We start from the raw sequence: 15,789 nt of genomic DNA, 5'->3' as shown, positions 1-15,789 counted from the left end.
TTATTTTGTCAGGCTTAATGGTTAATAGACTATCACGTAGCAATTTTATTAAATACCTTTATCAGTACATATAGTATTATATTGGAATGAATTTTGTCAGGGTTAAATGATTTTTAAGGTTTTTTTTTTTTAAGTGTTTTATCAAACTTCAATGACCAGGCTAACTGAGGACACTGAAAAATGAAAATCTGTTGCTAGCTATTGTGCAGATCAAATGAAAAATTTATAATATTTTAAGTCTGACTGTGAGAAAATGGACTTAAGTGTGAGATTTATTGTAGTTTGATTAGGCTATGTAAAATGATAAAATCTAATAGATTTAGATTAGGCTGTATGAGTACATAAAACGTCAGAATCTGCGAGATTAGACTAGAGTGAGCAATTTTTGGTTTTTCAATGAGAATTAGGCTATCTATGTCAAAGACTAATCATGGTAAAAAAAATAATAATAATAATAATAATGCTTAATGACTGGAATCATATGGGATGACGTAACAGTCACACTTAGTGACTAGGCAATATGAGTACATTATTATTATTATTATTATTCAAAATCCATTCGAAAATTATCTACTTGAATTTGAGATTTCAGCCACAATTCCTTGACTTGTCAACGTTTTACGTCAAAAAAATTTTTTAGAATTCATTGAGAGATTAAACAAAAAAAATGATGAAGGGACAAAACTTTTTCAGGCCCCAATTAGGGCTATATCAGAGTACTATTGAGGCTATACTAAAACATTGTGAGGCTATTTAAAAGAGAGAACATAACTATTTTATTTTTATTTTTTTTTAACTAAGGAATACAAGCAATATTTTTTTGTACTTTTTGAGTAAGCCTAAGTTAATGAAAATGAAAAATCTTAGCCAGACTCATTTTACTTCAGACTAGGTCTAAATTTATTTCTTGCATAGCCTGTAATATATAAAAAAAAAACTTGTCAAATTGGGCATACAAGTGTATTTTTTAATAAGTTGACCAGGCTAAATTAAAAAATAATACAAATTCAATAGGTTCACTAATTTTAGGCTATAAAATGAAAATTTTTTGTGGGATTTTAAGGTGAAATTAAACATTATTAATTGAGGCTTAATTTAAATGAATTTCTTCTGGCTTAACAGTCTATATTTACATTATCTGTAGCCAATATTTTCAAGCATAGTGCTATTAAATATTGCGCTTCCCAATAGTGCACCTACATTAATTTTATATATTAATAATTTCTGTTTTATTAGTTTTAATAGTTATTAAAAAAAATTGCATTATTATAGTTATAATAGTGCAAACTATTATTAGTATACTAATTTAATAGTTTGCACTATTAATAGTTATAGTATAAATTGTATTTGGCTATTTTTTAACTATTGTATTTTAGTTTTGTTCTCTATTTTTTTTTCTGTTACAGCTGCACAGATTCCACAGCGAGGAAGTAAGTACCCAGAACTTTAAGGCACTTTTTTTAATGCTGCTTACTGTAAAACTGTAAGTTTTTAAATAATAATTATTATTAATTGCCATTAAAATATTAGGTGAAGTATTTTGATCATTACCTTAGTTTTTAAATTCATTATTATTATTATTAATACACTTTTCATGAATTTAATTCGGTGATTTTACACCAATCTGGCCTGAATAATCTGAAAATGAGAACTGTAAATTCAGGCACTGTCTTATCAGTTTGGCATTATCATGGTGAGCATTTTAGCCTTACTAGTCATAGTGACCAGATTGTCCGTCACAAAGATCACAGTACCTTTAAACTTAATTTTGGGATCTTCACCAGTCTGGCCGTGGAGTACCTCTCAGAAGCGCTGAGAAAGAACAGTCTTGTCAATGCGGCATTGTCAAAGTGTGCAGCATTTAGGTTGTTAGGGTTTGCAATTCAAGTAACCAGGTAATTTGGTTTGTAGGGCATAGTTAGAGGTATATAACTTTATAAGTTTTGCTGTTCTTTTTTTTTTTTAGTAGCCTCAAACCTCTTTTGAGACAATCTAGCACATATGTGACAGCGTCAGCTGTGTAAAAATAAGAGAGATTACCTCACTCCAATTTTTGGGAAGGGATATATATAAATATAACCTATGTTCACGAAGAACCTTCCACACGGGGTTATATATTTGTTTACACTCATACTAACCCACAGATTCTATGCTACAGTTGGTCCCAAGATAATGGATTTTATTCCCTTCCTTGCCCGTCACTAGAAGCAAGTGGGCCCATCCCAAGGTACATTCCTCAATCTGGGTTCTGTCTCTCCTACTACTACGAACAAGACTCAATTTTCTACAGCCCACACCCACACCATCAGAGAAAACGGTGTAACAAGTGTTGTTACAGTACCCAGTAATGTATTTATAAGTGCCAGCCTAGTAAAAAAAAAACAAAAAAAAAAGCAAAAAAACATGAGTATGAGTATGGTAAGACATGGGGTAATATTATACAGTAAAAAGGCCAAGAGCCGTAGCAGTTAGAACATACACACGAAAGAACAGTCCCCCTCATCCATGAGACCATTATAAGCAAAATTGAAAAATCAAAAATATTAAAAAGCTAATCCCAGAGCCACCTGTCGCACCAGAACATCAGGTGCTTTCAAATATGTATTAAATAATACAGCCAGGTTATAAATTAAGTTAATTTCTACTAATATGGTCGTAAATATTAAGTTATGCTTGTATTTAGTTGACAATTATTTGTGTCTCAATCTAAATAAGATCAAGGTATGAAGCACGCTAATTTTGCCTAATTAAATAGCCTTAATAATAGATTATTTACAAGGCAAACTTGGAGGAATGACAGTTTTAACTTAGTTATATATTTTACTGTGTATATAAATATGCCTAGGCTATATTGGTGTCCTGTTCTAGCTTGCAAGCGGAAAGACGAGTCTGCAATACATACGGATCATACGTCTGCTCCCAAGAAACCTCGCTTAGTCTTCACAGATCTACAGCGACGTACCCTGCAAGCTATTTTTAAGGTAAACCATTTTGTTAAGTTACAATATGTTATGTATGAAAGGGGGGGGCGTGTAATTGGCACAAAAAAAACAAACAGAAAATCAATAGACATTTAATATTTCTATTTTGTCCAAATAGATCCGCTTCCAAAATTTCAACTAGTCCAGTGGATGGGCATTGCCCATTGGGCAAACATTCAAATTTGGGAAAAACTGGTTGAACTCGGGTGCGGTGTCACAAGTGAAGTGGGTATTGGTGTAGTGGTTACGAAAGTGGATTTGTAAGTGGGAGATCCCCAGTTCGGTTCCCGCTTATAGCTAATTTTTATTTGTTAGAAAAAAAAATTACAGTGAAGTAGATGTTCCGCTCCCCCCGTGCACGATACCTAATTGGTAGTTGGACGTTAAGCCTTGCCTGAAATAATAGGCGATTACTTTACTAGACGCAGTGTTTTTGTTGCTAGGTCATGCGTCAATTTGTTTGAAACATTGATTGATTTTTTTTTTTTTGTCGACAGTTTTTAATACAATATAAACATACTTCGGATTATCCGCGTCACTCGATTATCCGTGCCAGTCCTCCCAATTTTTAGCCCGAATAAGCGAGAGTACACTGTAATTAAATTCATGAATTTTACGCTCTTTTATAATATTCCGGGAATTATATTTAAATGACAATTTAAAAGAAAGCAATGAATATTGAAACAAAAATATTGAATGAGGACTTGAACCTATTTATTTAATCACTACGTCAATAAAATTTATTAAACTGGACGACAATATTTTTATTAAAATAGGTTTTAAAAAATTGAAAATGATAGCCAACCACACATATGACAAGCATAGTAATAAACATAATTGGATTGGCAACATATTGGATCTCCTTGTAAAAATAGGCGGTGATAAGTCTAATAATTTATTCAGTAGGGAAAATTTCAACCTGGATCAGGAGGATATCATATAGACAAATATAAATATCATTGGCTTTCATCTGACATTGAAAAAATTATCAGCACAAAAAATAGCTTTATTTATAGGAATATCTCATCGCTCAATTCGTAAACATAAAATAAGAATTTATCATAAAGTTTGTAAACATCTTATGAACAGTAAGTAGTTATTTATATTTGAATTCTAATCTCAAAGAAATTGAGACTTAGTATCATGTGATATTCATTAGCCCTATTTATAAACAACTGAGATCCGAGATATTGATAAACATTTTAACAGTAGATACTATGGTATCGGCCAACATTTTAACATTATCTCAGTTCATAAATTAAATTATATTTTATTTTATTTAATAAATAAGTATGTTAAAATTAAGTAATTTTCCTCTGGCACAATAAGTTTTGATTTCATCATAATTGCATAAGAATTATTTTGTAATATTTTGGTCTCTAACTCAGCCTAGTTCGATTAAATAATTTTTATCTCTGTGAGTTCATTTAATTGTAATTTTTTTCTTCTCTTTTACTTTTGATTTAAATGATTTAAGGCGCGTCGACATCTAAGGTTATTGGCGCCCGGAGCTTTTTTCAGTGCACTGACGGCCTCCGGACAGTGTTCTCGCATTACAGACAACACTGTCCATCACCGGACAGTAAGCTGTAAGAAGCTTCTAGGAAGAGAAAATCTTAGGGCCAGAGCTACCTGGGACCTCCGTGTGGGAATCCAATTCGCGAACAGCATAACTAATCCCTTCCCTTTTTACTATTAATTCTATATATTTTTGTACACTTGCGGTATGCTTTTGATAACTGCGATATTATGTTCTTAGTTATTTCATTTTAATAATCTAATTGTAAAAATATAATTTTATTTGCAAATAATATAAAAGTTAAAATTGTATTTGATTTTGGAAAATAGACTTTTCTTCTAAAATGTTGCAGCTGCATAGCTAAAAACTATAAAATTTATCTTTTTATCTAAACAATATGGGCCAATCACAGCTATAAATAAGAATAGGATCGTATGCAAAGCCATCTTGTTAGTCTCTGGCAAATTTGTAATTTACAAAATTGTAATTATTCATTAAGTAAAACAATCGTGCAAGTGTTCACGACTGATTTTAATACTTTTGTTTTCTCTAAAGAATTCTTTCTTTGTTGCAGGAGACAAAACGTCCATCCAAGGAGATGCAGGTGACGATAGCTCGCCAGCTCGGCTTAGAACCCACCACTGTAGGCAACTTTTTCATGAACGCCCGCAGACGATCCATGGACAAATGGAAAGACGAGTCAGAACCCTCGACTGGTGGAGGGGGTGGGGGAGGAGGTGGTGCCAACCCCGGAGGGGGCAAGAACCCTTCCGGAGGTGACCTGGTACACGGCGAACTCTTGTGACACAACTCGTACCCAGTGCAGCATTTAGTTTTTCTATAAAAATCTCGGTTCGGACATTAATCCATATTATGGATACTAAATATCACCTAGTGAGTAAAATAAAAAAGTAAAAAAAATAAATAAATAAATTTGAGTTAAAACAAAATGGCCGGCGAAGATGAGCTAGTAAAAAAAAAAAATTATATTTAATTCAAAGAAGCGGGACACCTTAGCAAAAATCCTGCCACTTGGGACAGTCCGAAAAATTGTCTAAAACAATCAGATTTCTATGCACATTTAATTCTTTTTCATGCGAATCTTTTCGGAAAATCAAGACAAATTTTAATTTCAAGTTTTTCCTTAACTGTGAAGATACAACGTAAAAACCCCTCAGGTAATAACTGAATTTACCTCTTACCTGACTTAACCTCACTTGTGAACTGCTTCACTGCGAAAAGAACCGTCTTTAACTTGGAGAAAACATCTTGAATCAAGATTTGTTTTTCCACTTTTTATTTATTTTTTTAAAGGCACTTTACTTTTCTCTGCTAAAAGAAAAAAAACCTCAAAAACAAGAAAGTCGCTCTTCTTGCAGAAAAGTTTTCCCGCAGATAAGATGCGTTATTGTAAAAAAGGCACTCTTTCATGGAGGACGAAGAAGTCCATTAAGTTAGAAACGGCTCTTTTTGCATAAAAGACGCTCTGGGTGCTGATAAGCAACTGCACTTTGAACTTTACATATCAACTATTATACGAACGTTTTCTGAAGTTAATGTTACTTTTTCAAACACATAACATCTATGTACTTAAAAAAACAAAAATCAAAGGAAAAAGTTTCGTTTTTGAATAGAGACAAGTCCTTTCGCTAAGTAAAAGAAGTTTTTCCTGAAACAGGAACAGTTTCTCTCAGAAAAATTGCAGAAAAAAAAATTATCGAAGTAAGGAGAATCTTTCCTGCAAATAAGGAATATTCTCGTTCCGGAAAGTAATGGTGCTTTTTCTTTAAACAAAAGTAAAAACATTCTTTTAAAAGAAAAAAGTGCTAATTCCGCAATAAAGAGTCTAGTCCGGACAGAAAAGGTGCTTTTCTACGACTTGCAAAGAATTAATTTTTTTCCCCTCCCCCAAGGTATACGTGGCAGTAGGATAGATGTTTTACATTATGGTTCATGGACGGTAGTCCTGCAGGAAAATTACCATTTACATTAGATCTAATTCCAATTAAAAAGACAACTTTCCTGTTAGAAAATGCACTTTGCCCATCACAATTTTGTTTTATCAAAAAAATAAAAAAAATAAATAAATAACTCCGTCCAAGATAAATTGAAAAACAGATTCCATTAATCACAATTTTCAAGCCTCAAAATTAAAATTATTTACAATTTTAATGTAAATATTAATTGTTAAAAACAGAAGTAAGAAAAAAAAATCATTTGTTTGAATGTGTAAATATGAAAATTCATAATATGATATGAATTTGATTCAAAATTCATTTTAAAAAAATAATAAAAAAATGGAAAGTATATTACTCGGCAAATACTTGTAAATAATACACAAATTTATAAATTAATTTTAAATTAACCATATTTTATAAGCTGGTCCAAGCATAAACTGGATTTGACAGGGAAAAACTTTCTGGCAAACATGTTAATCAGTACAAAGTACGCTACAACAAAGAATGTACAAATTTGTTCCACTTTACTAAGTATGCTTACTTTAAAAAGCGAATTAAATTAAGTAAAAAGTAAGTGAAGTAAATCACTTTTACGCCCCGGGTCTTTGGCTTCCCTAAAACGTGTTTGTATCGTTTAGGAATTAAAATAACCTAAAACATGAGCTGTGACATTCATTCCTGTCTTATTGGCACTCCAGATGAATCAGTTAAGGTTACCCCAATGCTTTTAAAGAGAATTCTTTCGTTTATGCTTGGATTGTGCATTAAAAAAATCTTGCTATCTTAAAGCTAGTGCTGGTCTTTTTAGCGTGAAGACTCCTAGGAGTGAAATGCTCCTGAAAAGTTGGTATTTGAGGGCTTCTCAACACTACAGAATGTTTCCCAGGTTCTAGGCTGGACCCTAAGCTTTTAGATTTATTCTGCTTCGGTCCTGCAGTCAGAGCTATATATTTCAGTCTTTTTACCTCACATATTAGGGCACTCAGTTCCTTCAGCTGCCCCTATCCCTAATTGCAACAATGCTCTGATTGAGGAATGCTGAAATGTAGCCAAGGTTCTAGAAAGAATATATGACATTCTGGCATTTAGCTCAGGACCTACTGAATATTCAGGGAAGTCAGAGCGTGTCAGCAGAGTCAAGGGGCCCTTCAAGCTATCTCACCCCCTCTTAAAGCCTAGAAGACCTCCTGGCAAGTCTCAGCTTAAACTTTGACCAGGGTTTTCCAACTTTCTGAGAGACAAATAAGAATCTGACCAGAAGGCGCATATCTAGACCCACTCAATCCAGCTGATGAGGAATCTTCGGTAAGTCCTCTATGTGTGTTTCTCCGTAATGTCCTTAGAGTTTTATTTCCCTATATTGCTTTTTCATTTAACGAAGTGAGTTTATCCCAAGGAATTTCAGAACTAATATTTTATTTTTTGGGTCATTAAAAAAAAAAAATCTATTCGGGGATTTTTCTTACAAAACAAACTAATTACTGGACCGAGATTAAAAAAAAAAAAAAGTAAAATTCATCCCGAACTTTTTTTTTAGGAGAGTAAGAGGGATTGATGTTCAAAATTTTGGGAAGAAAATCCTTGGATGAATTAAGGAGCAGATTTGAAGCAACTCTGTTTTTGGGGAGCCGTCCAAAAGCCTTACAACCAAAGTTTTTCCACCAAAAAATAAAAAGAAAAAAGAAAAAAAAAATCTACCGCACTGTCTCACACACTTTTAAGTTTCGGTTAATTTTAGGGACCGTACCTTGTGGTAAGGATTTTTGAAAACGCTTTTCAGGTGCCTTGCTATAGAAAACCAAGATACTTTTCAAAAATTGTGACAATAGAAGTATGAATAAATATTAAATTATACAAAAGATATAAAATAAATATAAAATAAATTTTTTCATCCCTAAAAATAAATAAATTTATTTTCAAAATTAGGGAATAAATAAGAAGAGATAAAATAGATGAATAGAAAAACAAAAAATCTATTTTCTAGCTTTAATCTATACAATAAAAAACTCTAAATTCTCTCTGGATTTCCTGTTTTAATTTGTATATTATTTTTATTTATTTATTTAGTGAAGTCTGCCCCCACTCCGTAAAAGAATTTCAAGAATATTTTTCTCGCATACAAATAATACGAATAAATAAAATGTCAGACAGAAAAAAACCTCGTAGATCAAACTTAGGATTTGAGTCAAAAACAGACAAAAATGGAAGGGTGACAAATATTGTAAAGTGATAGACAAAAAAGAAAAATAATGGCAATGTACAGAAACAGAAAAAAGAAAGTAAAAACAGACAGATCGTCAGATAATGTATAATTTAACTGACAGAACACACAATAAATGTAGGCAGACAACCTAGAAACTTCAACACTCGAGAAATTTCTGCACACATATTTATTTTCAGGGCCCTCTAATATTTTAAGGAGTCACTAAAATCCCTAAACACTAAGAAAAAAAAAAAAAAATCTCAATAAAATCATTTTGGGTTGATAATGCATTTATCTTTAAAATTTGAATAAAGAATATTTTTTAGATTATTTCAATCAGTAAAAGGTGTGTGGGGGTTGAAATAATACTACAAGAGGGGCTCCTATTATTTTGATTTGATGCCTCATTTTTTTTCAAATCAGAATAAGGGGGCATTGCAAAATAAACTAGTTCAGAATTTATTTTTGGCATTCCTTACGCTCTAGTCACGAATGTATTCTAGTCAATAGAGTGGTTTAAAATATTTTTTATTATGTAAATTTAAAAAATTAATTTATTTATTTTGTTAATTTATTTTTCTATTTTTAAAAATATGCCCTCAAGAGCACACACACAAAAATTGGTTCCCGGAAACGAAAATAACAATAAGGTGTGATTTTTTTTATAGCATCCGGAATTTCAAGAACCTCTTATAGCAAGAACCCGCCAGAATTATCCCCAGAGCTGCCTGGTAAACCCCCCTGAAACTCTCCTCAAAACCACAATCCAAACCACTCTAGAACTGTGCTTTGGTAACCTCCAAATCCTAAAAGTTTTTTACCAGAAAGAAGCTCCTTAGAACTTACAGTATTCTTCAGAAGCATAAAACCTCCCCCAACTGTCCCATCAAAAAACAATCTTATTCTATCCTCCCCAAGAAAACAAATCTTTCGGAAAGCCCCCTAATTCTAAAAACTCCTATCTGTACCAAAATATATACTAAGACTAAATGTCATAAAATAAAATATCCAAAATTTAAAAGAAGCTCTCCCCAAAATCTGATAAATTCCCCCCTCTACGAAAGTCTCAGAAATAATTAATTCTGTAATTTCTTAATATTGTATAGTTGAAGATTTTAGTCATGGGACTTAAAAATTTAAAAAGAAAAATAGGAGTTTAAAATTCTGTGGGAGGACTTTAATTTTATTCAGAATTGCTGTCCAATATAAAATTTTGTGGTTCTTCTGGAGACCTTTTGAAATCTTTTAGTCCTAAAAGAAGGATGCAAAACATTGTCAACAATAAGTCCGTGTAACGAGAAACTAAACAGAACTTCTACAAAGAAAAAAAAACGAACAAACAAGACAAAAATGGCCGGTGATTCTGTCATTACACATACATTCCAAAGCTGAACTTCCCCAGAAGAAGTGACCAACAGATTCTATGATTAAATCCTTCGGCCCATGTAAATAAATTGGACAGTTTGTTGTTATATAAAGATTAGATTATAATTTTTAAAAAAATGTGTTTTTAATTAATTTTTAAATTATTTTATTAATTTTTCCTTAATTGTAAATAGCCTGTGGCATAGAATTTAAAATTTAGTGGTGTAAATTTAAAGCAAACGTTTGAATTCTAAGCTGAAATTAAACTTCGATGGCGTGAAACACAGTAAACACAGTTTAAAAAGTGCTTCAATGCTGGTTGGCTTACTAATTTGGATGGTATGATGGTTAGTTTAATATTTTTTGGGCTTTGGGTACTTTTCTCCTGAGCTCAAATCAGTCGATAAGAGCTTCAGCTTTAGAAGATGGCTACTTCTTAGGAATGATTTGTGGTCTTTGTAAAATAAGACATTGCTAAAACTCCTAAAACTAGATTTTGAATTTAGTCCTAGTAATAGGACAACTTCCTCTGAAGCTCCTAATTCTAGGCTGAAATTCATCTTGATACTCAGCACAGCTTTGCAACTTGCGTAGAGCTCCAAGAACTAGGCTAAGCACCTAAAACTAATACTGGATACAGGTTTACCACTAAAATTATGAGCTTTTTTTTTTATTAGAGCTCTACTATCCGGAGTTAAGCTAGAACTGCTTATAAACTGAATAGCTTTCTTAGGAGAATGATGCGCAAACGTACAATTTGAAACCACAAAGCCAAAAATATTCTCCCAACCAACACTGAAGCAATGATATTTTAAGAGCGCCTTATGTTTTCAAAAAGCGCACTATGAACTCCTGAAAAATCAAATAAAGCTTTATTACTTTTTTTTAGTTTAATAAATTATTGATTATGCTACTAATTTGTTACCGTATTTATTATAAAGTAAAAACTCCTAGTAGTTAAAAAAATAGTACAACTATTTATCTAGTCATTATTTCTAGCCTAACCACCTAACCCCCACCACCTAGACTAGAACTCATAAATTCTTTTGGGTTCTTCTGGGTTTAGGGTTACTCTGAAGTCTTTCCTTGCATTTTATGTTTAAGGCTTCTATGTACTTTGAGTTCTTCTTTGAGCTTCATCTGTGGAGTTTAATTAAAAAGTTGGAGGGTAATATTGGATGAATAAAAGTTATAGTTATTTAAAGAGTTGTGTTAAATACTAATAAAAAAGCTATGTAAAGATTCTAGGAATGATTTGTTAGCTCATTGTTTAAAAAATTAGGTGGAGCACTTTCAATTTGGTCTCCTAATACTAGATTGAGTCCTTTCTTACTTAATGCAGTAAGTTCATACTTAGTACTAACTGAGCTCCTTAATATTTTGCCAGGGTTTCCAGATCTAAATTGAACTTAGTCACAGAACAAAGTCCGAACTCTCATAATTTGAATAAAACTCATAGAAATAAAATGAGCTCTTACAGGCTTGACTCCTACAACTAAACCGAGCTCTTTCTTTCTTCTACGTTGAATACTTTGTAAGCACTTAACTAAACTTTAACAACTTGAATGATATCCTAAAGCTATTCAGCGTCTTTGAACACTTGATTACATTTAGAAGGCAATTTTACTCTTGTAATGAAGGCTGATATTAAATATAAAAAGCTTAGACAAATTTTAAGAGCACTCGGGAGCTCAGTCAAGTTCTGAGAGCTCAACTTAATATTTAAGCGCTCAATGTAATTCTACGAGCCTAGTTAAGTTGTAAGAGCCTAATCTAGTATAAATTAATTGTTAAAGCTAGTTCTAGGAACTCAGACAATTTCTAAAGTTCAATCTAGTGATAATAATGAGTCGTGTTCGAACAGCTGTGGACATTGTACAAGTTCAAACTAATAAGGGAGAACTCAACTTAAAAAAGCTCTATCTATATTTAGAAGCTCACCGAAGTTGTTAATGTGATCCTTCTAATTCTAGGAGCTCAGGCAAATACTTATGAGCTCAGAAGGTAATATATTTTATAAGAAACTATCGTCAATTTTATTCAGCAATTCTCTTTTCAATAAACATTCCTTATTAAAAGAACAAAAAATTTAACTCCACAGATAAAAAAAAATTGTTTACCTCCATTTTTACAAGTATACAAAAAAATGCTGAATTTTAATTATAAGTCCAAAAATAAAATAAAGACAATTTTAAAAATGAAATGCTAGTCAAAAAATTAAATCAAGTCAAACATAAAATTAAGTTGTTTATTTTTATTTGTACAATATTGTTTGTTAGTCAATAAAATTATTGGTCAGTAAAATGTTTTAAACAATTGTTTTTTTTTCAAATTGTAAGACAATCAATTTATTTTAAAAGAAATTAATTTTGATTGAATTTTGTAATGAATCAAAAATAAATAAATAACCATTTATCACGCCAAAATAATTAAAAAAAAAAACACTAGAAAAGGGTTTATGAAAATGCCACCCTTCCAACAACAAAAATTAATCCTATTCCAAAAAAGAGCACTCTCTCAAAAATAACGAGTAATAGTAATAAATGTATAAACAAATTAGTAAATAAATAAAAATCGTTTCAAGAATAATGGTTTAATGTTGAAAATATAGACCATTGTGATTGACTGTAATAATCCATCTCAACTGTTGGATCCCTCAGATATACTATTCCTTTATTTTCCGACCTATGAACTCCTGAATTCTAGTTCGTATTTCCGTAAACTTCCTGCGGAAGAAAGTATGTCACATACTGGAACAAAAAATGTCGGATGGAGCTATGTCAGCAATGTAAGGTGGATGTAAAAGAAGTTCAATTCCATTAATCTTCAAATGCCGTCCAATCATCGTCCACCAATGTAACCGTGCCAATTAATCTTATTACTTTACATCAAATGTGACTAAACTTTTGTAGAAGCAACTGACATGCGGAATGTTTAAGTGAAGTTGGCAAGTATGCATTGTGTGGCGGCATGTTGTGTAAGTTTATGTACCACTATCCAGTTCCTTTTGTTTTCTCTCTACAATCAGGAGACAAAAGCCGTATGTTCTGACAGTGACATCAGCATTAAGTGCACCGTAATACTTGCTTGGATTCTTTAAGAGTAGTTTGCAAGCAATTTGGTAGCGAACTTTACCTGTGTAAGTTCATGCACTACTACCCTAGATCTCGTTTTTATTGTTTCTACTGTCTGGAGATGGCCAACTAACCAAGATCTATTGACATGGAAACACTTTTCATAGTCTAACATAATGTTTTATACACAGCAGCCTCAAGTTACTTGGGTTTTTAAAAAATTTGTTCAGTTTTGAAAAATACAATTTTTATAAAAACAAAATTTTCCCCTAATAAATTTGGAGAGTTAAATGGTTATTTCTTAAATCAGATAAATAAATAATAAAAAGCTCTAGAAACAAAAAATATTAATCTGTTTCTACATAGATTCTGGAAACTACTTTTACTTTTATTAAGGTGAACATTTTGGGGTTGTTTAGAATTTTGAACTTCAAAAATACAAAGCTTTTGTAGAAAAATCTGTGAAATGAAAGAATTGAGCTCTAATAGAGTTCACAATATTCCTTAAGAAATATATATATTATATATATACATATTATTTTAGAATTTATATGCAAAGTACTTATTTTTATTTCCGTTTTTAGCATCTCTGAAAAAAAAAAAATGCTGTAAATACAACAGAAAATAAAAAAGAGAAACCAAAAAAAGAAAAATAAAGTTTTAAAATGGACATTTTCGCGAGACGTACAATGTTTTTTCCAGAGTCATTTGTGGTTTAAAAAAAAAAAAATCACTGCAATTTGCATTACTAAGTTTCCTTGGAACTTACAATGTGTACTAAAAAGATATGTGGCTTATACAACGCAATTGCTTAATAATAATATATAATAAAATGGGTTGTTGAAGGTCAAGTGTCATCTCAGCCTCCCTCATTACAAAAAAAATAATTAGCCCTTAAGTTCAAATGTAACCAACCCTTTGGCGACTTCTCAGCCGTTCCATACAGTAGCACTTCCCATGGACTGATATTTGTCCAACGCTGAATTTCGGTTAGACTTTTCATACAGGTAAATATTATTGCTCAAAACTAACAGCTACAGCAAAGAGTAGAATGTTCACTAACCCAAAAAAAATGTAAAGAGTACTGTGACAAAATAAACATTAATTCAGTAGAAATATTCAAACAAAGCAATGTAGAAGATGAAAAAAATAAAATTAATCAGCGTAACAAAGAACTAACAACCTAAAATTAGCTTACATAGCCTTAGTGCTTGAAGGACGTTTCAATTATATTATCGAGCAGTGTTTTGAGTTTGTCCCGTTAGTAAGTGCTGTGTATTGAATATTCTAAGATCAGATGAATAAATAATATTCACATAGTATGCTTTGTTAAATTCTTTTAACTATTTTCGAGAAAAAACCCAAAATGGAAAATCGACTTTGAAGAAATGGATTATTATTAATATTATTTGTGACTTGAGACTTAATTATTTTCAAAGTAAAATTATGACAATGGCCATGTTATTTGAATTGTAAAAAAAAAAAAATGGTCTCTTGTTCATTAAATTTTGTACATGGTATAGAAAGCTACTCCCCAAGATCTGCAAAGTAAGATTTTGGATGATTTCTTTTTTTTCTCGAGTCTCAATAAAAATTATTTCAAAACACCTTCTCTTTCAATGAATAGCAACCATTGATAATATTTTTAGTCCCTTGAGCCTTAAATTTTAGGTATAAAAAATCAACTAACTTCCCCCTCCCCCAAAAAATAGAAAGATGGATTCACAGCTGAATCACCAAAAGAACATTTCTGAAAAACTTTCAAGATTTCGATCTAATTTCTTTTATAGATCTTCTTTGCATACATTTTGTCTATGGAGAAAGCAAATCCATTAAACTTAATAACTCTGAAATGATAAAAGCAACATTCTTCCCTTAATTTGGAAAGATAGATTCCATACTTTTTTTTTAGGTGATTGCTCGAGACCTAATAAAATTGTAATCGAAGCACTACGAATAATTGCATTCATTTAATGATTTTTAATTCTTGTCAATTCTTCACGATTAGTATAACTAAAAAATTGACTTTAAAATAAATTTTTAATAAACCTAAAGACTCTGTAGAAGAAAGCAGAACTTTGAAATCCAGTATGTATTTGTCATAAAATCTGTTTTATGGAAAGTCAAAAAGAAAAAAAGCTATTAAAAAAGTATTAATACATTGTCCAAATATGTGAAAGAGATGTCCATGGAATATAAATTTGTAAATACTTGCATTTTTCTAGTGGCAAAATAAATAAATAAAGTTGACTCTAATTTTTATTTTCTGAAAATTTATTTATTGTGTAAATAATACAAATTTTTTAACCCCACCACCAAAAGATGCATAATAATAAATAAAATTGATTAAAAAATCGACCATTTTTATTAAGAATAAATTAAGAAAATTAATAAACACACACACAAAAATATATATATATTTATATATATTTAGATAGATATATATATATAAAATATATGTATAGATATATATATATTTACAAAGAAAGAAATCCAATAAAGTAAAATAAATTTTTAGTAGACCACTTGTAATATTTGGGAATAAAATAAAGTGTTTGTGTAAATACAGGAATAAATACAAAAATGAATAGACACACGTGTGAGAATAAATAAATAAATAAATTATTTACAATTGTTTACAATTATTTAAAATTTATACCTCACTCCTTAATAGAAAGTAAGGTACATT

The 15,789-nt window shown here is 31.0% G+C and overlaps 1 protein-coding gene across 4 annotated transcripts in view; it reads left to right on the top strand.

The window, feature by feature from the left end:
* Positions 1 to 15,556, top strand: part of onecut (homeobox protein onecut) — a 124,076-nt gene extending 108,520 nt beyond the window's left edge. For 2 of the 4 annotated variants that reach the window (XM_074143443.1, XM_074143444.1), the window contains 3 exons: positions 1,407 to 1,430; positions 2,869 to 2,981; positions 5,075 to 15,556. In XM_074143443.1, coding sequence (XP_073999544.1) covers positions 1,407 to 1,430; positions 2,869 to 2,981; positions 5,075 to 5,305 — 368 coding nt within the window. In that variant the 3' untranslated portion in view covers positions 5,306 to 15,556. The remainder of the gene's footprint in view (positions 1 to 1,406; positions 1,431 to 2,868; positions 2,982 to 5,074) is intronic. The other 2 variants (XM_074143445.1, XM_074143446.1) reach the window with 1 other exon arrangement.
* The last annotated feature ends 233 nt before the right edge of the window (positions 15,557 to 15,789 follow it).

This window comes from Rhodnius prolixus, unplaced genomic scaffold (assembly GCF_049639745.1).
Source record: "Rhodnius prolixus isolate KJV_2025 unplaced genomic scaffold, Rpr scaffold_12, whole genome shotgun sequence".
NCBI lineage: Eukaryota > Metazoa > Arthropoda > Insecta > Hemiptera > Reduviidae > Rhodnius > Rhodnius prolixus.
Note: the sequence above shows the minus strand (reverse complement) of the source record. Positions and strands in the feature narration are given on the sequence as shown.